Here is a 26,801-nt window from a genome sequence, read left to right on the forward strand (position 1 = left end):
TCTAACTGACAGCCACAGAGTTCAATCACGGACTGTTTCTACCCTCAGCAAATCTTATTCCTATCATCTGTACCACCAGAGCCCCCTTCCGTAAAGAGAAGATGGAGGTTCCCGGCAAGAATCCCTGTGGAGTTAGACCTTTCTACTGGAAGAAGGACGTTCCCCTTGAAGACACGACCCGCCCTCCTCTGGTCACCAACAAGGAAGAGGTTGCGGATGGCATGAACATCACTTGGGACGTGCCTGTTACCATGCGCGACGGTCTGAAGGTTTACGTGGATGTGTTTCGCCCCGAAGGTGTCACGGGCAAGCTTCCTATCATCTTCACCTTCAGTCCTTACGGTAAGCACGGACCCAAGACCTTCGACATTTTTCCTGGCGCCGGTGTCCCTAAGGGCTGAATTTCGAAATATAGGGTTTGGGAAAGCATCGATCCTGTGGTGTGGACCAGGAAGGGCTATGCGGTGATCAACGGCGACAGTCGCGGCTCGTGGGGATCCGAGGGTGACCTCGACATTTTCAGCCAACAAGAAAGCCGTGATGGCCATGACTGTATTGAATGGGCTGGTACTCTTCCCTGGTCTAACGGAAAAGTTGGTATGATTGGAGTGTTCTATCTGTCTATTGTACAGTGGGGAATCGCCGCTCAGAACCCTCCGCATCTGGCGGCTTTTGTTCCCTGGGAAGGGTTCACTGATTTCTACCGCGACTATACCCACCATGGTGGTATTCCAGAGACCAAGTTCCTTCATTTCACTCAGTGGTCCTGCCGAGCTGGTGTCAATCTGGTCGAGGATCTTATTGAGAACAACAAGGCCCATCCTCTTCTTGATGACTACCATAAGTCCAAGTGTGTCCAGGATCTGTCCAAGATCACTACCCCGACATATGTCGTTGCCGACTGGGGTGACCATGGGATGCACACTTGTGGCACTTTGAACGGATTCGTCGGCATCAGTTCGGAGGACAAGTGGCTTGAAGTGCATGGCCAAAAGAAGTGGCGCTACTTCTTCGAGCCTGAGAGTGTACGACGTCAGGAGGCTTTCTTCCAGAAGTTCCTCAAGGGTGAGAAGAGTGAAGTCGACAATTGGCCTCGAGTTCGTCTTGAAGTTCGCGATCGAGCTTGGAAAGGCCAGTTCCGGCCCGAAAATGAATGGCCCCTTGCTCGCACCCAATACACCAAAAAGTACCTCGATGTTGCTCAGGGCAAACCTCTCGACCAGAATCCGTCCACGATTTCGATGAGCAGCTACAACTCCCAAGTCTTATATATTAGATTAATGATATTATTTTTTTATGATATTTAACCGGGGTATTTACAGCTTCTAAAAAAATATTAAATAAAATAAGGATTCTAATAAATACATTAAAGATTGGTAAGAAATAATATGAGAACGATTTTTAAGAAATTAAGTTTAAGTCTAAAATATATTTATTTTATAGTTTTTCGAAAATGGATAATTTATTTTACTAAGATATAGTAGATATAAGACTTAACATACCTAGATTCTAAAAGAATATAAAAATTATAGAACTATTATAATCTAGTAAATATTAAAGCTTATAGATAATAAATAATAGATTCAAAAGTGAAGAATTCGGTTAAAAATGCTACTTAGTTCTATTATAAAAAATATATGTTTTTTATATTTAATCTAAATCTGGTGCAGTTCTAGTATAAAGAAAATTATTAATCTTATTTTCTTGTATTTTATTATTTTTGATAGTATTTTATATAAATATTAACAGCTGTATGTAATATTATAATATTTATAAATAATCTAAATAGGAGTATAAGGGCCGAAACCAGCCCTTCCAATCTTCGCGGTTATCGCGAAGGAAAATCTATATAGCAGATCTTAGATATTAATTATATAACAGTTAAGCAAGCCGGTTGCAACTGTCTATAAAAATAATAATAGTTTTACAAATTAAATGGATTAGTAATAATATTTTAAGATAATATATTTATATTTTAGATTTTATAAAAAATATTTATTTATTATAATCCTTACTATTCTAGCTTTAATAATCTTATTACTTATATCCTGCAAAATAGCCTGTTGAATAATAACTAAATATAATATATAAAGCTAAATTAGAAGTATTTCTTTTAATCTAATTACAGAAAACTATATATTACGTATAAAAAAAATTTTTTATAATGAAAAAAAGTATGAACTTTTATTTCTAAATCTTGCGAATAAGTATAGTTACTTAAATAGATTATGAATGCTGAAAATAAACTAGAAATTAGTATCATAAAAAAAATACTTAAAGAAAAATCTAAAAAGTTTTAATTCTAATATTATAAAAACGAAACAATTAGTACATATATTAATCCGCCTGCAGATAAACAATAATATAATATTTATAATTATATTATTTATTATATATTTATTATTAAATAGAAGTTAACTATAAAAGCTAATAACTAAAATAAAAATTAGAAAGTATATATTATAATAATTTATTAGAATAAGAAGAAGTAGCTGGAGAGCTATTTTATCTGTTTATATAAAATTCTTTTATATATATACTAAGCTAGGACTAGTTTAGTATATAGTATATAAGACTTTAAATATCAACTAATATCTAAAGCTAAGCTTTATATTAAGGCTTTAATCCTATAATAAAAGTCCTTTTTTTTTATTTTCTGCAGCTTCTGTATATATAAATAGCTGTTTAGGATTTAGAGCAACAGTTCTGTATTTTAGCCTTTTTAAATAATATTATAGCTAATTAGTAGATAATATATATATAGATAGGACCTGTTTTATCTATTATACCTTTTTTTTATATAATTTTTTTTATCTAGTAAATATAATAATTCTCTAATAAATAGAATCTTTTTTTATATTATTTATATAACTGGTTTGAGAAATATGGTTAGGCTTAGCTACTAGTTTTATATAAAATATATAAAATATTATATAAAAAGGCCATCCCCCCCCTTTTTAGTTTTTTATATATATATATATTTTTTTTTCTTTTTATTACTAGTCTGTTTTTTTTATTTATATAATTCCTATTATTCTTTCTGCTTGTTTATATTATATTTTTTTCTAATACTAGGGCTGATAAGCCTAATTACTTAAATAATATACTAATTTTTATTTATTATAATTTTTTTAAGATTTTTACTGCTTTTAGTAACTATAATTTACTTTTTTTATTTATATAATATATAGCTATTTATAATCCCTGTACTAGCAATATAAAATATTAGATTACTATATAATTAATAATATATAAAAATAAAGCCCTACTTTAATTGTGCTATACTTTACATTAGTAGTATATTTAATATTTCTTTTACTATAAATTTGAAATAAAAATTAGTACTTTTATTATAATATAGATAAAAAAATCTACTAGTACTTTTATATAAGATACTAATAAAATTAGATATATATTAGATATTTTTTTATATTAACAGTCTTTTAATTGTATTCTGTAGTTTAGTAATACTATATTATTATAAATATAATAATTAATTAAAGTTTTAACAGACTATGTAACTGTTTAAATAATAAAGTAAATTCTATACTAAATATAAGTTTAAAAATTATAATATATATTATAATTATTATAATTTAAATAAGTCTAAATATAAGTCTGTAGTAATTACTGCTTTTTTTTATAATATTATTAAAAAGTTAATAGATTAAAGTAGATATACAAACTAAATTTAGTATAATAATAATTAATTTTTTTATTAGGTTAAGTACAGCTTTTTGTAGCTAGTTTAAAAAATTAAAAAAGACTTTTTTTTTATTATTTTTTTTTATTTTTATCTGGGGTTTGTACAAACCGGAGCTAAGGAAAAAAAATATTAGTATTAGTTTTTTTTTAATTTTAACTTTTATTTAAATAATAGTTAATTAGGGTTTGGCTGGGGCTGCAGCTGCTATTTTATAACTATTTTTATATTATTAAATATTGAAACTAGCTTTTAGATTGGTTTTATATAATCATTTTATTTAATAAGATACTATAATTAGCTCTTCCAGCCTTTTATTATATACTATTTATTAAAGAAATTTTTAATTTTATATTTTTTTTACTATTAACTATTATGGATAGTAGTTGTAAGTTTTTTTAATTTTATAATAGTAATATATTATCAGCTGTTAAATAAAGTAGATTGATATAAAATATAAAATAAATACTTTTTAGTATATTAAATTATATAGTATATTAAATTATATAGTATATAATTCTATCTTTTTAAAATAGTATATTTTATATTTTTCTAATCTGGCTTTTTATTACAGTAATATATATAGATATTTTATAAATTTAATTATATTTAATTACTCTTTTAATATAATAAAGCAGCTTATTAAAATTAATTAGTCTATTTTTTAATATTTTATTATACATAGACTATAGTACTTTAGGCCTAGTTTAAGATGTTATATATTTTTTATATAATTATATTTTTTTTATTAAATAAAACTGGAGATAGTAATCTTCAAATCTATATTTTAAACTATTTTTTAACTATTTAGATTTAACTTATAATTATAGTTTAAAAAATATGAAAAATTTTATAATTATATATATACAGCTGTTAATTACTAGCTCTGTTAAAAGCAGTAGATTAATCTAGTTTTTTTAATTATAATTTATATAAGCTTTTAAATATACTTTAACAGTACTATTTATATATTTAATTTATTATATTTATTTAAAAGTAATACGCTGTAGATAATCTTTTAGTAGTTTTTAGTAGATTATATATATTTTGTATATATAATTTATAAATTAGATACTTTAATCTAAGATTATAGTCTTTAAAAAGCTCTATTATTTAAAAACTATTTTAATTAAAGTTTTAACTATAGCTTTAGCAGTAATCTTTTTTATTATATAAAATATTACTTTTTTTATTAGTCTATCTATAAATATAAAAATATTTATATATAATTTACTTTTAAAAAAATCAATAATAAAATTTATTATTAGCTTTTACTAGGATTAATCTAATATTAGCAGTAGCTTTAAGAATTTATACTTTAATTTTTTTATAGTTTTATATAATTATAGATATTATAGTTTTAAATATACTTTTTTATATTTTAAAATATATTAGGCTAAAAGTATACTCTGCTAAAAAAAGTTAAGTCTATTTTTAACTAAAATATTTTATAATAAAAAAATTATAATTAATTTAAATAAGATCTGTATAAAGTAGTTTATAGTTAGGAATTTACTATTTTTTTAAAAGGTATATCTAAGCTTTTTTCATTAAATGTTTATTTAAAAAGACCTTTAGTTTCAGCTGGGGTAAGAATTTATATATTTTTTTACATAAGTTTTACTAGGTTTTAATAATCTGTATCTACTGTTAAAATATAAGTTTAGCTATTTTTAGATTTATTTTTTAGCTTTAGTAGTTTTATAATAGTCTGCTTAGAGTGGCTTAACCTGACTGTTATACCTTAACCTTCACCTAACCATAACCTGGCAGTCAGGTTAAGATATAAAAGATTTTTAACTATACAGTTAAGATTAGATTAAAATATAACTATTATTTTAACTGTTTATACCTGTAAGTTAGAAAGATTAGATATAGTAGGTAGGTTAATAACTATAGATTAATTTAAAATATATATATTCTTTTTATATAAATAATATATAAAATATAATATATTTTTAATTATAGTATAGTAATATTTTTTAGTTCTAATTTATCTGCTTTATCTGCTCTATCTGATTAATCTGATTAATCTATACTATATATTCTATCTAAGAAATATACTGTACTTTATAAAAAACTTTTATAAAATCTAGTATAAAAAAATAATATCTATTATTAAATATACTAATAATATTATACTATTTTTTATACTGTTTAGAACAGTAATTATAATAGTATAATAATTATAAAGACCGGGTTTCTATCTTTATCTAAATATATATAGTATTTAAAGACTTAGATAAAACTAGTTTTTCTATTACTAATAATAATCTGTTTTTAGAATTATTTTTAAAATTATCTATATTTTTATTTTTATTAATATAAAAAATAGTAATTATCTTATCCTTCTCTTACTTTTTAGATGTAAAGATAATTAAGTCTGGATTAAGATTATTAAAAATATTCTAATATTTCTTACTAATAGTAAAATAATTAGTATATATCTAAAGTATAACTGTTTTAATTATATTAGAATAAAAACAGCTCCAGCAATAGTAGCAGATATTTTAAAAACTATTAAATAAATATTTAATACTAATACTATTAGTTGTAACTAAAAGAAAATCTCTAGCTATTTAGTAGAGAATAAAAAACTAATTATAGTAGAACTTTTAGTAAGTAAAAATATTAGTATATCCTATAATATCTAAAATAGTATTAGTTTAATTAAAAATATTTCTTTTAATTATATACTTTTAATATTTAGATATATTTTAAGTTTTTTAGATAGCTCTACTGCAGGTGAAAGTCTCTAGTATTTAAAAATATTATAAAAGACTTTATCTAAATCAGATAATAATATAAAGCTAGTTAATAGTATATTAATTACTAGATTTTAATTACAATAAAAATAAAAGACTTTTTTAAAAACAGTTTAGTATTTATTATATTAGTTAATATTATTATTAAGCTATATATTTTTTTAAACTTTTTAAGCTTTAATATTAGGTTTAGAATAGTTATAATTATATAGATATAGTCTTTTATTTAGTAGATATAATAGTAGTACTTTTAAAGCTTTTAATATATATTTTATAAGTTTTTAAAAATCTTTTTTTTCAGAGCACCTGCTTTTTTACTAATTAATTAATTAAGTAATCTAAATAATCAAAACGATTATTATAGATATTATAAATCTTATAAATAATAGGCCCACTGTTCTTAAATAGATAGAATATAAAAAAAATATAAAAGTTTAAAAAGATACTCTATCTATTTTTATTTAATTATAATAGGATAAAAATAATTAATATTACTATACTTACAGTACTAAATAAAACTTTTAATTACGTAATAAAAATTAAATATTTAATAAATTATAAAATAAATTAAGTTCCAGCAGGTTTTACAGTTTAAAAGAAGATAGTAAACTAATCTAAATTTAAATTATTAAATGAGCTAAAACTTTTTATAGTAATAAAAGTTTATATTTATAAATTATATAATCTTTTAAATCTATAATTAAAAATTAGTATAATAAGCAATTACTAAAACAAGACTTTTAAAAGCTATTTATAAAAAGCTAATATAAACGGCTTTTAATATAAACAGTAAAAACTGTTTGTATTAGTTTTTTATAAATAGCTTTTAGAATATATCTTTTTAAAAGTTTTTAAAATATTAGAAGAGGTTTTAAGACTTTTATTATAATTTTTTATATATATTTAATAGTACTGTTTAAGATCTTAATTTAAAGTTTTTATGAAAAAGTATTAACTATAAGCTAAATTATATAAATAAAATAAAATATATAATACTAGCTTTAAATAATTTTTAAAAGGTTAGAATTAATTAAAGTATTATAAAGCTGGGTGCTCTGGCTAAGCTGGGCTTAAAATTTAAATAAGATTATATTAAATATTAAATTATTATTATTAGTATTATTAGTTATTATATTTAATAACTAATAGGCCAGATTATATTTATATAAAACTAATAGAATAATTATAGCTAGACTTTTACTAGTATAACATCTAAATACTAGTTAGAAGCCTAGTAAAACTTTATAATAATCTATATTTTTTATTAAAAAATATTAAGTTAAAGTAAAAAATACTTTTTAATTAGAGCTGGTCTAGTAGTCTATTATAATTAATATTTATTTATTATCTAAAAACTTTAATAACAGCTGTATATATATATTTTTTAACAACTTTAAAAAATATTTTTTAATCTATACTTAATTAATAGGACTTGGTTTTTAATAAAAAAATAAAATAGTAAAATTAATTATCTATTTAAATTAAATATATTTAATAGTTTGGAATAGTAGGCAATAAATAGTTATAAAATATAAAATTTAATTTTAGAAATTTTATTTATTATAGGCTGTAGAGGTCTAGAGAAAGTAATAATTAAAAAAGATTTATTTTTAAAAAATAAAAAAATAAGTAAATATTTATAATAGTTTTTTACTTAGTATCTAACTAATTGTTTACTTAGATATAACTAATAGTATTTTTTTTATAATTCTTATAAAAATAATAGCTTATAAAACTAGTTTTTAAGTTTTTAATTTTTAATATTATAAAATATAAAGGCATGCAGTACAGTAAATATAAAAAATTCAATTAAAAAATAATATATTTTTTAAAAGCTTTTTTATATTATTAATAACTTTTTTTAATTAAAGTAAAATAGTGGTTTTTAAGCTTGTATACAGATTTTAAAAAAGATTATCTTCTACTACTAATTTTAAAAAATAGGAATTTTTCTAAAAAGTTGGATAGAAAATAATCTTTTAATTCTTTACAATATATATAATCTTAAGATTTAAAAAAAATATGGGTTAAAAAACTTATTTTAATTTAAGTATTATTATAATTTATAAAGATCTAAAAAACAGAAGAAAAAGATTTAATAGTATTTTTTAAAAGTAAGCTAGATAACTGTAATTAACTTATAATTCTAAAACTACTTTATAAATAATAAATATAAAAGAATAAAAATAAAAAACTTTATAAAAATAGTTTATTTTATTTTAAAATATATTTTTATATAAATATAATTTATTATATTTTAATATACAGCTAAAGCACCTGCTGTACTTTATATATTTTATTAAATTTAGTAAATAAAAAATTATATCTAAAGTCTAAAATTATAAATACTTAAAGCCAACTAGATTAAATAAATTAAAAATCTTATTTTTATATTTAGAAAAGACTTTTGCAGAACCTACTATAAAAATATAGTATTTAATATTAAACTAAATAGTTATTAAAAAGTATATTTATTAAAAAGACTAAATAAGTAGTATAGTATAAAATCTTAAACAGATTTAGATTAACAGAATATTTAGAATTATTAGAATTAAAAAAATCAAAGAAGTTAATTAGATTAATAAAGTAATTAAAATTATTAGTATTAAAAAGATTAATTAGATTAGTAGAATAATTAAAATTATTAAAATTAAAAAAGTTAATAAGATTAGATATAAAGATTTATATTATATTATATACAGTCTAAACACTACTGTAATTATATATTTTTATATATATTTCTTACTATAAAAATAATAATCTTATAAAAAGCTGGAATTTATTAATACTACTAGAAATTTCTTATTATTTTTTATAAATAGAGATAAAAAAGATAGTAATACTTTACTTAGTTATTTTTAATTAATTTAGAAATCTTTTTTTATATACTTTTCAGCAATAGTTAAAATACTTAGATTAATAACTTATTAATCTAAATATACTTTAACTGTACTAGAGCTAAAAGGGGTATAGTAAATAAAACTTAGTACTAAAAATAATTAAAACAGTTAACTGCCTGATTTTTAGCTATACTGCAGTTAGGTATAAAAATTTCCTTAATCTAGCTATAACCTGGCGGTTAGATATAAAAATTCTAATTAACCTGACCTGACCTGGCCGTTAGCCACTCTAATACTATATAAAACATTTAATCTACTAGTAAGATTATTTATTAAATAAAAATTAGTAGGTATATAATTATAATATTAAAGCCAACAATCTTATTGAAAAGTATAAAAAAAATATAAAAAACATAAATAGTTAATTTATAACAAACTACAACTAGCATCTTATAGTCTAGTAATATATTACTATTAATATTTATTTTATATAGTATAGTATTATTTCTTACTTATTTTACTTTATTTTTTTAGAATCTAACTTTTATACTTATCTTATACTGTATATTTATTTTATTTTATTTTTTAATTTTATTTTTTTATATCTTTTTATATTACTTTTAAATCTAATAAAATAATAAAAAAAGGTGTAACAGCTTAGAGCAGCAATACCTTAAAAATCTCTAACTATTTAAAAAAAACAGCAGTTTTAATTATACTAAAATTATTATTTCTTTTATTAAGCTTTTGTTTATATAATATTATATTTTTTCTAACAATTTTTGCTATACTAAACTACTTTTTTTATATCTTAGTTTAAAGAACCCCTAATACCTGCTATTACTATAGGTATAATAAAAAATAATAATATTAAGCTTAATAAAAATATTCTTTATAATTATATATTTTAACTTATTTATTTATATATAGAATATAGTTACTGGAACCAGCACACAGTAACAGAAGTAGAAAAAATTATAATAAAAAATATTATTTAAGATAAAAACTTTATAAATAAGAATAATTAAAGAGCAGAACTTATTAAATACTATATAATAACTATTATTTTTAAACAACACCAGAAAAAGGTTCTAGTAGTATTTAAGTTTTTTATAAAAAAACTACTATAATAGAGGAAGATCCAGTACTAGTAAAAATATAACTTTTTTATTTTTTTTAACTAACTAATACTAGTAAGAATGCTTTTAAGACCAAACTTAATAAGATTATTTAAAATAATAATAAAAAAAATAAAAATAAACTTATAAAGAACTACCCAGTAACTATATTTAATAAAAATAAAATTACTACAGCAGATAATAGTAAATATTAACAATCCAGATATATAAATAATTTTTTAATTAATCTATATAGTATTTTTTATATAGAAAAACTATTAATAGGGTATTAGTTATATAGTATAAAGTACTGTATTTCAGCTAGTTTATAAATAATATTTAATATCTACTACTAATTATATAAATTTTAAAAAATAAATAAATATCTTAAAACAGCAAAAAGCTATAAAAAAAGTAATATTAAAATATAACTAACTAATTATTAATATTACTATAGTTACTACTAAGTATAATAAGTAGATAAATAACTATAAAAAGGTATATTAAACCCTAAAAAAAGATAATACTAAGTATAATAATCTTACTGCTAAGTATAACTGTTTAATTACTAAGTATAATAATCTTACTATTAAGTATAACTGTCTGACTACTAAGTATAATAATCTTACTACTAAGTATAACTATTTAACTATTAAGTATAATAATCTTACTATTAAATATAACTGTCTAACTACTAAATATAATAGTATAGCTATTAAGTATAATAATACCTTTACTAAATATAACTGTATTACAGCCGAATTTGTTAATACTATTAAATAAGCCTAACTAGCTAAGTATAATATTATTTTAAATTAATTTAATAACTAGCTGATTAGTTAAAATAAAGCTATTCAGACTGTCTGATTGTTTATTAATAGTTAATATAAATAAATATTTACTAATAAAAATACTAATCTTAAAAGAAAAGATACTATTACTAATAGTATAGATAGTAATAGTATAGTAGATTACTACTATATACTTTACTGCTTTTAGAGATCTTTTATATATAGTATAGTTAGTAAACAATAATACAATAACAATGATTCTTGTTAATATCTTGAAGAACTGTTATAAAAGTAGTTATAAAATAGCAGCTACAGCCCCAGCCAAACTCTAACTAACTATTATATAAATAAAAACTAAAATGTAAAAAAAATTAATATTAATATTTTTTCTCCTCAGCTCCAGTTTGTACAAACCCTAAATAAAAATAAAAATAAATAAAAATAAATAAAAATAAATAAAAATAAATAAAAATAAATAAAATTAAATAAAATTAAATAAAAATAAATAAAATTAAATAAAATTAAATAAAAATAAATAAAAATAAATAATAAAAAAGGGGAGAAGTTTTTACAATTTTTTAAACTAGCTAAGGGAAGCTGTATTTAATCTAAGAAAAAAATTAATTACTATTATACTAAATTTAGTTTATATATCTACTTTAGTTTATTAATTTTTTAATAATATTATAAAGAAAAGCAGCAATTGCTGTAGACTTATATTTAGACTTATTTAAATTATAATAACTATAATATATACTATAATTTTTAAACTTATATTTAATATAGGCTTATCTTTATTATTTAAACAGTTATACAGTCTGCTAAAACTTTATTTAATTATTATATTTATAATAATATAATATTACTAAATTATAAAATATAATTAAAAGATTATTAATATAAAAAGAATATTTATTATATATTTAACTTTATTAATATTTTATATAAAAGTACTATTAGATTTTTTATCTAAGCTATAGTAAAAGTACTAATCTTTATTTTAAATTTATAGTAAAAAGAATACTAAATATACTGCTAATTTAAAGTATAGTAAAGTTAAAGTAGGGTTTTATTTTTATATAACTATTAATTATATAGTAATTTAATACTTTGTATTACCAGTACAGGGATTATAAATATTTATATATTATATAAATAAAAAAATAAATTACAGTTAGTAAAAGCAGTAAAGATTTAAAAAAATTTATAATAAATAAAAATTAGTATAATATCTAAGTAAATAGACTTATCAGCCTTAGTATTAGAAAAAAAGGCATAATATAGACAAGCAGAAGAAATAATAAAAATTATATAAATAAAAAAAATAAACTAGTAATAAAGAGGGGAAAAAAAAATATATATATATATAAAAACTAAAAAAGGGGGGATGGCCTTTTTATACAATAGTTTATATATTTTATATAAAATTAGTAGCTAAGCCTGACTATATTTTTAAAACTGGGTATATAAATAGTATAAAAAATTTTTATTTACTAAAAGATTATTATATTTACTAAATAAAAAAAATTATATAAAAAAAAGCTATAATAGATAAAATAAATTTTACTTATATATATATTATCTACTAACCAGCTATAATATTATTTAAAAGGGCTAAAGTATGAAACTGTTGCTTTAAATTCTAAAAAGCTGTTTATACAAATAAAAGCTGTAGAAAATAATAAAAAGAAAAAAGGGCTTCTGTTATAGAACTAAAATTTTAATATAAAGCTTAGCTTTAGATACTAGTTAGTATCTAAGGCCTTATATACTATATACTAAACTAGTAATAGCTTATTATATATATAAAAAAAGTTTTATACAACCAGATAAAATAGCTTTCCAGCTATTTTTTCTTATTCTAAGGTATATTTTAATTAGTATAATCCATCCGTCCCGTAACATATAGTTAGTAGATTTATAAGTAAAATATAAAAAAAATTTAAAGAACAGTTTTACATGTTTTAAATAATAGTTTTACTACATATAATTTATTACTTATAGTAATGAATATTTATTTAATTAAATCACTAGTAGGCCAGCCAGCTATTTAAAAATAAAATGAAAAGCTTACTATATAAATAACTTAATAAAACTAAATATATATAAAAAAAATATCTGTATACTTTAATAGCTAATTTCAAACTAGTTAGTTAAAAAAGCTATTTTAATAATAATCTAAATACTTATATACTATATATAACTATATACTTGAAGCTTACTTACTAATAAATATAAATTAAATAAAAAATTAAAAGTATTAGTTGTTATGGGACAGACCTGCAACACTTGCTGTATATGACTGCAGCCTTTTTATCTTCCCACCGGACCTCTGTAATCTTTCTATTCTCTAACTATTTCTTCTTGTTTGTACGGCACACTTAGGTTAGAACTAATCTAAGTTTATTTTATAATATTAGAAATAGTTTACTTATCTACTAGTAATAGTAATTAAGTAATTATTATATACTTTAAAATAAAAGTTTTACTAGTCCTGTTCTAATCTGCCTGTTTTATTTAATTATATAAATTTTTTTTATAATATCTAAATTAATATTTTTTATTCTGCTAGTACAGCAGCTTTAGTAAGAACTCTAAAACTAATATACTAAAATCCAGCAGCTATATACTAATCTAAATATATCTTATACTAAAATCTAACAGCTTTATATATAATAGATTGTATATTTAGTATTTAAAATCTGTCTGTCTAATCTGCCTTGCTTTAACAGCAAGCTGTATATACTATATATATAGCTTTTTTTATTAAAATAAAGCTATAATCTAACCAACTTTTTAAAACTAATACTTTTAACTATATCTAAAATTAATTAAAATAGTTTTAATAGGCTTTAATTCTACACCTCTGCCAGCTTGCAGAAAATAAACAATCCTAGGATCTAAAAACTATTTTTTAATTTTTTATATAATTATATTATAACCTGTACAAATAATAGAAAACTATTTAATAATTTATATTAATATACTAAAGAAATAATAAATTACTTATTATTTATTTTATATATTTTAAATAATTTTTATACAAAGCTGATATAATTGCCTGGCTGGATATTTTATATATAACTATACTTTACTAAAGATTATAATTAAACCTGTATCAGACTTTAGAAAATTTTAATAATTTAATATTTAACTACTTATATAATAAATATATTAAACTTATTTAGTATTCCAACTAATATACTATTTAACTAATTTTTAAATCTACTATTAAACCTATTTTAAAGCTTACTATACTTACCCGACCGGAGCTAATAGATATAGATTCTATAAAAATATTTACAGCTTATCTAAGCTTATTAGTTTTATTTATTATATCTATTTTATCTTACTGTTTTTATTATTTTAAAAATAATTTTTATCTGTATTATAGGTTAAACAACTACTAGATTTCCAACTGTAAAAAGTCTTTTAAAATCTAAAACAAATTTTATATAAAAATTATAGTATATAGTTTTATACTCAGTACCTGCTTCAGTAAACAGTCTTTTTTAAAGATCTAAATAAAAGAGGGGGTACTGTTATAGAATAGATTTATAATACTTGCTGTATATAACTACAGTCTTTTTATTTTTCTACCAGACCTCTGTAATCTTTCTATTCTCTAACTATTTCTTCTTGTTTGTACGGTATGCTTAGGTTAGAACCAATCTAAGTTCATCCCATAACAAGTAGTATCTTTCTTACTATATAGTAACTATCTAAGTAGGGTTTTATTTTATTAGTTTAAAGCTTGCTTTATATTACACCGGCACAGTCTTAGTATAACTTTTTCTAAAAAAAAATATTTTATTAAAATTATAATTTATATAGTGCAGTTGGTTGTAATAACCTTTATATATAGGATTTTAAAAAATTCTAACTAATTATTTAATAAATCTTTAGTTTACTGTAGTATTTAGTATAGTTTTTTTTTATTTATCTAACTAATTATACCCCCCTGCTTATAGCAGAGTTTTGTTAAAGTTGTTTAAAAATTCTTTTCGTTCTATTTTTTTTTATTTTATTATATTTATCTAGTTTAGGACTTTTTATTATATATTAAAGTTTTTAAATATTTTATTTATTACTATAAGCATATCTTTAAGTTGTACTGTTTTAGTATTTTAAAATTTAATCTAAAAAAGTATCTGCTGTGCTGTCTGTTTATATAGTTAATTATAAATATAAAAAACTGTTATGGGACCAAGGCCCTGTTATAGAGCTCGGCTTCAGGCACCAGTTGGCACCTGAGGCCTCGCATACTAAGTACTAAACTAGCACTAGCTTAGCGCACACATAAAAGAATTTCGTACGAACAGGTGAAATAGCTCCTCAGCTATTTCTTCTTGTTCTAAGGCACGTTTCAATTAGCACAATCCATCCGTCCCGTAACAAAAACTTATTCCAGCCCAGTAAAATAATAATTTTTGTTAATTATAAATTTTATATATATATTTAATTTAAATAATTTATAGTTATATTTATTTTTTTTATTAAATAATTTTATATTAGAGTATTAAAAATAGGGTTTATAGTTTAGCTTATATAGTTACTATAAAAGATTTCCCCCTAGTTTACTATTAATAGTAGAGGTTGTATTATAACTCTGTAATTTATTTATCTACTTTTTAAAAACTAGTTTCTGTTTTACTATTTTTATATAAAGGCTGATTAGCTTTTATAAAAAAAGTTATATATTATTATATATAGTTGTAGATACTACAGTCAGCTGCAGTTCTTTTTAATCTATTTATTTTATTATTTTAATAATTCTTTTAGTTTTATTTTATTTTATTTATATATCTAATTGGGCTCTGTTTAGGGCTTTTTAATAAGCTATTTCTAATATTACAGAATAAATAGATTATACTAATTAAAATATACCTTTAAATAAAAAGAAATAGCTAAGAAGCTATTTTATCTGTTTGTATAAAATTTTTTTATATATATACTAAGCTAGTGCTAGTTTAGTACTTAATATGCAAGGCCTCAGGTGCCAACTGGTGCCTGAAGCCGAGCTCTATAACAGGGCCTTAGTCCCATAACATTATAACTAACTGCACTATATAAATCACAATCTTAAAATATTTTTTTTTTAAAAAAAGCTATATTAAAACTATATTAATATAATATAAACTAAGCTTTAAACTAACAAAGTAAAAACCTATTTAGATAACTACTGTATAGTAAAAAAAATACTACTTTTATATAACTACCGACAACCTTTAGAAATAGGCTTAATGAATAATATCTAGTAAAATATAAAAAAGATATAAAACAGACTACTGTTTTTATTATAGATAAAATAAATATCTTATTTACTAATATTTTTTAAAACCTATTATATAACTAATAAGTATAGCTGCTGCTATATCTGTTTTTTAGTAGTAAAAAAAATAGTATATTTTTTTAAACAAAAACTTTAATTTAGAAAAAAAAAGTTTAGTATAAAGTTGTATATCTAAATAAAAATCACTAGACAAAACTAAAAGAAAGTAGAAAAATTTAAAAAAAAATATATAATTATACATTTTTTTTTAGTAGAGGCTATTTTAGATCTTATTATAACTACCTATACTTTTATTAATTTAAAATATCTAATTTATAGTATTATAAGAAAAATATTTACTAAAATAAATAGCCTGTTAACTATTAGTATTAATCTAAGACTGGTATAAGAAATTTTAGATAATAAAATACTAATCTACTTTATTATATAGATAAGAATAAACATAGGATCCTATACTAAAAAAAAAGCATATTTTTATATAATATTTAATAATTTTAGATATAATTTAATCCTAGAAAAAAGCCGGCTGTCTTACTATAATAGTATTCTAAAACTAAACTAAAAATAATTATTTCTATATATAATTAAAATAAAATTAAAAGACCTATTATATTTATAATATACAAATATAAACTTTAGCTAATTATAAAAACAGAATTTAAAAACTATTTATAGAAAAGATCTAAAAAAAGTATAGAAATATTTACAGTCTTACTTACCAATATTTAAAAAGTATTTTAAAGTAAAAAAATAATTAATCTATATATAATATTTTTTAAATACTATTAAAACTTTCTGCCTCTCTTTTAATTAGAGAACACAGAAAAACTACTGTTATACTAAAAAAAGAATATTAACTATAAAATTAAGCTTATATACTAAAATAAAAAAAAGCTAGAAGTTCTATAGAGCTTTTTTTATGATATATTTTAAAAAAACTAATAGTTTTATAGTCTAAACTGATTAAACTATTAAAAAAAAACTTTATATAAATTAGTTACTTTTCAGCAGCAGCCCCAGTACTCTTTATATAAAAACTAAAAAAAATTAAGATTCTGTATAGATTACTAAGTATTTAATATAATTATAAAAAAAACTGCTATCTACTTTTTTTAATTTATAAAACCCTAAAGCAAATTAGAAAAGTAAAATAGTTTACTAAACTAAATATTTTATTTATCTTTTATAAAATCTATATTATAAAAAATTAAAAATAAATAATAGTTTTTTATATATAGTATAGGCTATATAAATAGCTAGTAATACTTTTTAGACTGATAAATACTCTAAGTATTTTTTAAAAATATATTAACTAAATATTATATAAATATTTTAATAAATTCTGTTCAGCCTATATTAATAATATATTAATTTATATAAATAAAAATATTAAAAAGTACTATAAATATATATAAAAAGTATTACAGAAACTAAAAAAAGCCGGTCTGTTTTTAGATATTAAAAAATATAAGTTTAAAAAAAGAAAACTCTTTATTTTAGATTTATTATATATATAGAGCAAGGTATTAAAATAGATTCTAAAAAAATTAAAATAATTATCTTATAAAAAAGCTTTAAATTAGTAAAAGCTGTCTAAAGCTTTTTAAAATTTATAAACTTTTACTGTAAATTTATTTCTAGATTCTCAGCTACTATACAATTATTTATAAATCTAACTAAAAAAAATCAGCCTTTTTAATAGATCTAAAAGTATAAGACCAGCTTTTAGATATTAAAAAAAAAGTTTATAATTAAGCCTATTTTCTGTTTTTTTAATTTTAAATATATAATAGTAGTAGAGACAGACTTTTTAGGCTATAATATAAAAAAAATATTTTTTTAGATAGATAAAAATAAAGAGCTATATTTTTATATTTATTTTTTTAAATAAAATATACCAGCCAAGTATAATAATAAGATTTATAATAAAAAACTACTAGCAGTTATATAGTATCTAAAAGCTTAGAATACTAAATTATATTTAGTATTAAAGTTTATAATAGTTACTAACTATAAGAATTTAAAATACTTTTTTAAATTATACAAACTTATAGAAAGATATATATAATAAAGCTTAATTTTAAATAAATTTAATTTTCAACTAGTTTATTAAAAAGAAATAAAAAATAAGTAAGCAGATACCTTTTTATAATAAAAATAAAATATATCTAATAAATAAAATTCCAAAATATTGTTTTATATAATACAGATTTTTAATAAAATATTAAAAAAAATCTAAAATCTAAAACTAGTTTACTTACTGCAGTTCTAGTACAGTTATAAAAATATAATATAAAATTAGATAAAAACTTTTTAAAATAAATATAGCAGATTATTATAAAACTGTTAAAACTAAAAACTAGATTTAAAAACAGCTAAACCTATATTTTAGTAATAGATATAGATTATTAAAACCTAGCAAAGCTTATATAAAAAAAAGTATATAAATTTTTATTCCAGCTAAAATTAAAAGTTTTTTTAAATAAATATTTAACAGAAGAAGCTTGGATATACTTTTAAAAAAAATAATAAATTTCTAACTATAAACTACTTTATATAGATCTTATTTAAAACAATTATAATTCTTTTATTATAAAATATTCTAATTAAAAATAGATTTATTTTTTTGAGCAGAATATACTTCTAGTCTAATATATTCTAAAATATATAAAAATATATTTAAAACTACAATATCTGCAGTTATATAAAGCTATAAAAAAAATTAAAGTATAGATTACTAAAGCTGCTGCTAATATTAGATCAATTTTAATAAAAACTAATAATAAATTTTATTACTAACTTATCTAAAAGTAAGATGTATATAAATATTCTAGTAATTATAAATAAACTAATAAAAAAAGTAATATTTTATATAATAAAAAAAATTACTAGTAAAGCTACAGCTAAAATTCTAATTAAAATAATTTTTAAATAATACAGTCTTTTAAAAACTATAGTTTTAAATTAAGGCACCCAGTTTATAAGTTATATATAAAAAAAATATATAATCTATTAAAAATTATTAAAAAACTATCTACAGCCTATTATTTTTAAATAGATAAAATAATAAAATATATAAATAGTATTGTTAAAGTATATCTAAAAGCTTATATAAACTATAATTAAAAAAACTAAATAAATCTGCTGCTTTTAACAGAGTTAATAATTAAGAGCTGTATAAATACAGCTATAAAATTCTTACTATTTTTTTTAAATTATAATTATAAGTTAAATCTAAATAGTTATAAAATAGTTTAAAATATAAACCCGGAGGTTACTACCTTCAGCTTTGTTGAATAAAAAGAAATAATTATATAAAAAATATATAATATTTTAAACTAGGTCTAAAATACTATAGCCTATATATAATAAAATACTAAAAAATAGGCTAATTAATTCTAATAAGCCATTTTATTATATTAAAAAAGTAATTAAGTATAGTTAAATCTATAAAATATCTATATAAATTATCCTAGCAAAAAGCTACACTAGAAAAATATAAAATATACTATTTTAAAAAGAATAAAATTATGTACTATATAATTTAATATATTAAATAATATTTATTTTATATTTTATATTAATCTACTTTATCTAACAGCTGATAATATATTATTATTATAAAATAAAAGAAACTTACAACCACCGCCTATAATAGTTAACAGTAAAAAAAAATATAAAGTTAAAGAAATTTTTAATAAATAGTTTATAATAAAAGGCTGGAAGAGCTAATTATAGTATTTTATTAAATAAAAAAACTATATAAAATTAATCTAAAAACCAGCTTTAATATTTAATAATATAAAAGCAGCTATATAATAGCAGCTGTAGTCCCAGCTAAACTTTAACTAACTATTAAATAAATAAAAACTAAAATAAAAAAAACTAATACTAATATTTTTTCCCCTCAGCTCTGGTTTGTACAAATCTAAAATAAAATAAAAAAAAATAAAAAAAAAGAAAGGCTCTTTTTTAATTTTTTAAAATCAATCAAAAAAAGCTGTATTTAATTTAATAAAAAAACTAAATACTACTATACCAAATTTAGCTTATATACTAATTTAATCTATTAATTTTTTAATAATATTTTAAAAAAAGAGTAGTAATTACTGCAGGCTTATATTTAGACTTATCTAAATTATAGTAGCTATAATATATATTATAATTTTTAAATTTATAGTTTATATAGATTTTATTTTACTATTTAAACAGCTATATAGTTGTTATGGGACTAAGGCCCTGTTATAGAGCTTAGCTTCAGGCACCAGTTGGCACCTGAGGTCTTGTATACTAAATACTAAACTAGCACTAGCTTAGTATATATATAAAGAAATTTTGTATAAACAGATAAAATAGTTCTTTAGCTATTTCTTTTTATTTTAAGATATATTTTAATTAGTATAATCTATCTGTTTTATAATATTAGAAATAGCTTATTAAAAAGCCCTAGACAGAGCCCGACTAGATATATAAATAAAATAAAATAAAACTAAAAGAATTATTAGAATAATAGAATAAATAGATTAGAAAAAACTGCAGCCGACTGCAGTATCTGCAGCTATATATAATAATATACAACTTTTTTTATAGAAGCTAATCAGCCTCTGTATAAAAATAGTAAAATAAAAACTAGTTTTTAAAAAGCAGATAAATAAATTATAGAGTTATAATATAACTCCTACTGTTAATAGTAAATTAAAAGAAAACCCCCTACAGCAACTATATAAGCTAAACTACAGATCTTATTTTTAATATTCTAATATAGAATTATTTAATAAAAAAGATAAGTACAATTATAAACTATTTAAATTAAATATATATATAAAATTTGTAATTAATAGAAATTACTATTTTATTAGACTGGAATAAGTTTTTTATATTAATAGTTAACTATATAAACAGGCAGTACAGCAGATGCTTTTTTAGATTAAATTTTAAAATACTAAAATAGTATAATTTAAAAATATACTTATAATAATAGATAAGATATTTGGAAACCCTAATATATAATAAAAAGCCCTAAACTGAGTAAATATAATAAAATAAAAAAAAATAGAACTAAAAGAATTTTTAAATAACTTTAATAAAGCTCTGCTATAAGTAGGGGGGTATAATTAGTTAGATAAATAAAAAAAAGCTATACTAAATACTGCAGTAAACTAAAGGCTTATTAAAAAATTAGTTAGAATTTTTTAAAAACCTATATATAAAGATTATTACAACAAACTGCGCTGTATAAATTATAATTTTAATAAAATATTTTTTTTAAAAAAAGCTATACTAAAACTATACCGGTGTAATATAAACTAAGTCTTAAATTAATAAAGTAAAAGCCTACTTAGATAGCTGCTGTATAGTAAGAAAAATAATACTTCTATTTAATAACTAATAACTTTTAGAAATAGGCTTAATAGATAATACCTAGTAAAATATAAAAAAAATATAAAACAGATTATTATTTTTATTATAAATAAAATAAATATTTTATTTACTAGTATTTTCTAAAACCTGCTGTATAACTAATAAGTATAGCTGCAGCTATACCCACCCCTTAGTAATAAAAAAAATAGTATATCTTATTAGATAAAGACTCTAACTTAGAAAAAAAAAAGTTTAGTATAAAATTATATACCTAGATAAAAATTACTGGATAAAACTAAAAAGAAATAAAAAAGTTTTAAAAAAAAATATATAGTTGTATACTTCTTTTTAGTAAAGGCTATTTTAAATCTTACTATAATTATCTATACTCTTATTAACTTAGAATATCTAATCTATAGTATTATAAGTAAAGTATTTACTAAAGTAAATAGCCTGTTAACTATTAGTATTAATCTAAGACTGGTATAAGAAATCTTAGATAATAAAATACTAATTTACTCTATTATACAGATAAAAATAGATATAGAATCTTATACTAAAAAAAAGCATATTTTTATATAATATTTAATAATCTTAAATATAATCTAATTCTAGGGAAAAGCTGGCTGTTCTGTTATAATAGGATTCTAAAACTGGATTAAGAATAATTATTTTTATATATAACTAAAATAAGACTAAGAGACCTACTATATTTATAGTATATAAATCTAAGACTTCAGCTAATTATAAAAACAGAATTTAAAAACTATCTGTAGAAAAGATCTAAAAAAAGTATAAAAGTATTTACAGTTTTATTTACTAATATTTAAAAAGTATTTTAAACTAAGAAGACAGTTAATCTATATATAATACTTTTTAAATACTATTAGGACTTTCTGTCTTTCTTTTAATTAGAAAATATAGAGAAACTACTGCTATACTAAAAAAAGGATATTAACTATAAAATTAAGCTTATATATTAAAATAAAAAAAAATCAGAAGTTCTATAGGGCCTTTTTTATAATATATTCTAAAAAAACTAATAGTCCTATAGTCCAAACTAACTAAACTATTAGAAAAGAACTTTATATAGGTTAGTTACTTTTTAGCAGCAGCCCCAGTACTTTTTATATAAAAGCTAGAAAAAGAATTAAAATTCTGTATAAATTACTAAGTATTTAATATAATTATAAAAAAAAACTGCTATCTACTTTCCCTGATTTATAAGACCCTAAATCAAATTAGAAAAATAAAATAGTTTATTAAACTAGATATTTCATCCGTTTTTTATAAAATCTATATTATAAAGGGTTCGAAATAGATGACAGCCTTTTATATATAGTATAGGCTATATAAATAGCTAGTAATATCTTTTAAACTAATAAATACTCTAAATATCTTTTAAAAATATATTGACTGGGTACTATGCAAATATCTTAATAAATTCTGTTTAGCCTATATTAATAATATATTAATCTATATAAATAAAGATATTAAAAAGTACTGTAAACATATATAAAAAGTATTATAAAAACTAAAGAAAGCCGGCTTATTTTTAAATATTAAAAAGTATAAGTTTAAAAAAAAGAAAACTCTCTATCTTAGATTTGTTGTACATATAGGATAAGGTATTAAAATAGATTCTAAAAAAGTTAAAATAATTACTTTATAAAAAAGCCCTAAGTTAGTAAAAGCTGTCTAAAGCTTTTTAAAATTTATAAATCTTTACTGTAAATTTATCTTTAGATTTTCAGCTACTGTACAACTACTTATAAATCTAACTAAAAAAAATTAGTTTTTTTAATAAATCTAAAAATATAAGACCAGCTTCTAGATATTAAAAAAAAAGTTTACAACCAAGCCTGTTCTCTGTTCTTTTAATTCTAAATATATAATAATAATAGAGACAGATTTTTTAGACTATAATACAGAAAAAATACTTTTTTAGATGGATAAAAATAGAGAGCTGTATTCTTACACCTACTTTTTTAAATAAAATATACTAGCTAAGTATAATTATAAGATTTATAATAAAAAACTGCTAGTAGTTATATAGTATCTAAAAGCTTAGAATACTAAATTATACTTAGTACTGGGGTTTATAATAGTTATTAACTATAAGAATTTAGAATACTTCTTTAAGCTATATAAACCTATAAAAAGATATATATAATAAAGCTTGATTTTAAGTAGATTTAACTTTAAATTAGTTTATTAAAAAGAAATAGAGAATAAGTAAGCAGACGCCCTCTTATAACAGAAACAGAATATACCTAATAAATAAAATCCTAAAATATTATCCTATATAATACAGATTTTTAATAGAATATTAAAAGGAGATTTAAAATCTAAGACTAGTTTACTTACCGCGGCCCCAGTATAGTTATAAAAATATAATATAAAACTAGATAAAGACTTTTTAAAATAGATATAGCAGACTATTATAGAACTGCTAAAACTAAAAGACAGATTTAAAAACAGCTAAATCTATATTTTAGTAGTAGATATAGATTATTAAAACCTAGTAAAGCTTATATAAAAAAAAGTATATAAATTTCTACTTTAATTAAAACTAAAAGTCTTTCTAAGCAAATGTTTAATAGAAGAAGCTTAAATATACTTTTAAAAAAATAGTAGGTTTCCAACTACAAACTGCTTTGTACAGATCTTATCTAAAATAACTATAATTTTTTTATTATAGAATATTCCGGCTAAGAACAGATTTATTTTTTTTTAGTAAAATATACTTCTGGCCTAATATATCCTAGGATATATAAAAATATATTTAAAACTATAATATCTACAGTTATATAAAGTTATAAAAAAAACTAAAGTACAGATTACTAAAGCTGCTGCTAATACTAGATTAATTTTAATAAAAACTAATAATAAATTTTATTACTAACTTATCTAAAAATAAATTGTATACAAATATTCTAGTAATTACAAATAAACTAATAAAAAAAGTAATATTTTATATAATAAAAAAGATTACTACTAAAGCTACAGCTAAGACCTTAGTTAAAACAGTTTTTAAATAATACAGCCTTTTAAAAACTATAATCTTAGATTAAGGCATCTAGTTTATAAGTTATATATAAAAAAAAATATAATTTATTAAAAATTACTAAAAGACTGTCTACAGTCTATTATTTTTAAACAGATAAAGTTATAAAATATATAAATAGTACTATTAAAGTATATTTAAAAGCCTATATAAACTACAACTAAAAAAACTAGGTAAATCTGCTACTTTTAGTAGAGTTGGTAATTAACAGCTGTATAAGTACAGCTATAGGATTTTTACTGTTTTTTCTAAGCTATAATTATAAGTTAAATCTAAACAGCTAAAAAATAGTTTAAAATACAGATCCGGAGGTTGCTGCTTCCAGCCCTATCTAATAAAAAAATATAATTATATAAAAAATATATAATATCTTAAACTGGGCCTAAAGTACTATAGCCTATATATAATAAAATACTAAAAAATAGGCTAATTAATCCTAATAAACTATTTTATTATATTAAAAGAATAATTAGATATAATTAAGCCTATAAAATATCTGTATAAATTACTCTAGTAAGAAGCTAGATTAGAAAAATATAAAATATACTGTTTTAAAAAGAATAGAATTATATACTATATAACTTAATATACTAAAAAATATTTATTCTATATTTTATATTAACCTACTTTATCTGATAGCTGATAATATATTACTGTTATAAAATAAAAAAAACTTATAACTACCGCCTATAATAGTTAATAGTAAAGAAGAATATAAAGTTAAAAAATTTTTTAATAAATAGTATATAATAAAAGGCCGGAAGAGCCAATTATAGTATTTTATTAAATAAAAAAGCTATATAAAACCAATCTGGAAACTAGTTTTAGTATTTAATAATATAAAAATAGCTATAATATAGCAGCTGCAGTCCCAGCCAAACCCTAACTAACTACTAAATAATTAAAAACTAAAATAAAAAAAAAATTATACTAATATTCTTCCCCCTCAGCTCTGGTTCGTACAAATCTAAAATAAAAAAAAAAAAAAAAGAAAAAAAAAAAAAAAAAAGAAAGTTTTTTTTAATTTTTTAAAACTAACTAAAAAAAGCTGTACTTAATCTAATAAAAAAATCAAATACTACTATACTAAATTCAGCTTATATACTAATTTAATCTACTAATTTTTTAATAATATTTTAAAAAAGAGTAGTAATAACTGCAGGCTTATATTTAGACTTATTTAGATTATAGTAGTTATAATATATACTATAATCTTTAAACTTACAGTCTGTATAGGCCTTATTTTATTATTTAAATAGCTGTATAGTCTGCCGGAACTTTATCTAATTATTATATTTATAATAATATAGTATTACTAAGCCATAGGATGTAATTAAAAGACTGTTAATATAAAAAAAATATCTGGTATATATCTAACTCTATTAGTATTTTATATAAAAATACTATTAGATTTTTTTATCTAGGCCATAGTAAAAGCACTGACCTTTATTTTAAATTTATAGTAAAAAAAATACTAAATATACTACTGGTTTAAAGTATAGTAAAGTTAGAGTAAAGTTTTATTTTTATATACTATTAGTTATATAGTAATCCAGTATTCTGTATTGCTGGTATAGGGGTTATAAATAGTTATATATTATATAAATAAAAAAAATAAATTATAATTAGTAAAAGTAAAAAAGATCTGAAAGAGATTATAATAAATAGAAACTAGTATATTATTTAGGTAATCAGGCTCACCAGCCCCAGTATTAGAAAAAGAAGATATAATATTAATAAGTAGAGAGAACAACAGGAATTATACAGATAAAAAAAAAACTAATTAGTAATAAAAAGAATAAGAAGAAGATATATATAAAAAAAAAAAAAAAAAGGGGGGGGGAGTGGCCTTTTTATATAGTA

At 19.8% G+C, this 26,801-nt stretch overlaps 1 protein-coding gene across 1 annotated transcript; it reads left to right on the plus strand.

Moving 5' to 3' along the window:
- Positions 1 to 101: 101 nt before the first annotated feature.
- Positions 102 to 20,351, plus strand: BO82DRAFT_400195 (alpha/beta-hydrolase; the record flags this gene model as incomplete). The annotated part of the gene is made up of 5 exons (XM_025639165.1): positions 102 to 342; positions 482 to 567; positions 633 to 1,262; positions 10,442 to 10,458; positions 20,342 to 20,351. 5 exons carry the CDS (start codon positions 102 to 104, stop codon positions 20,349 to 20,351), a joined length of 984 nt encoding a protein of 327 aa, XP_025493996.1.
- Between the last annotated feature and the right edge of the window lie 6,450 nt (positions 20,352 to 26,801).

The sequence above is a fragment of the Aspergillus uvarum genome, assembly GCF_003184745.1.
Source record: "Aspergillus uvarum CBS 121591 unplaced genomic scaffold BO82scaffold_14, whole genome shotgun sequence".
Classification (NCBI taxonomy): domain Eukaryota; kingdom Fungi; phylum Ascomycota; class Eurotiomycetes; order Eurotiales; family Aspergillaceae; genus Aspergillus; species Aspergillus uvarum.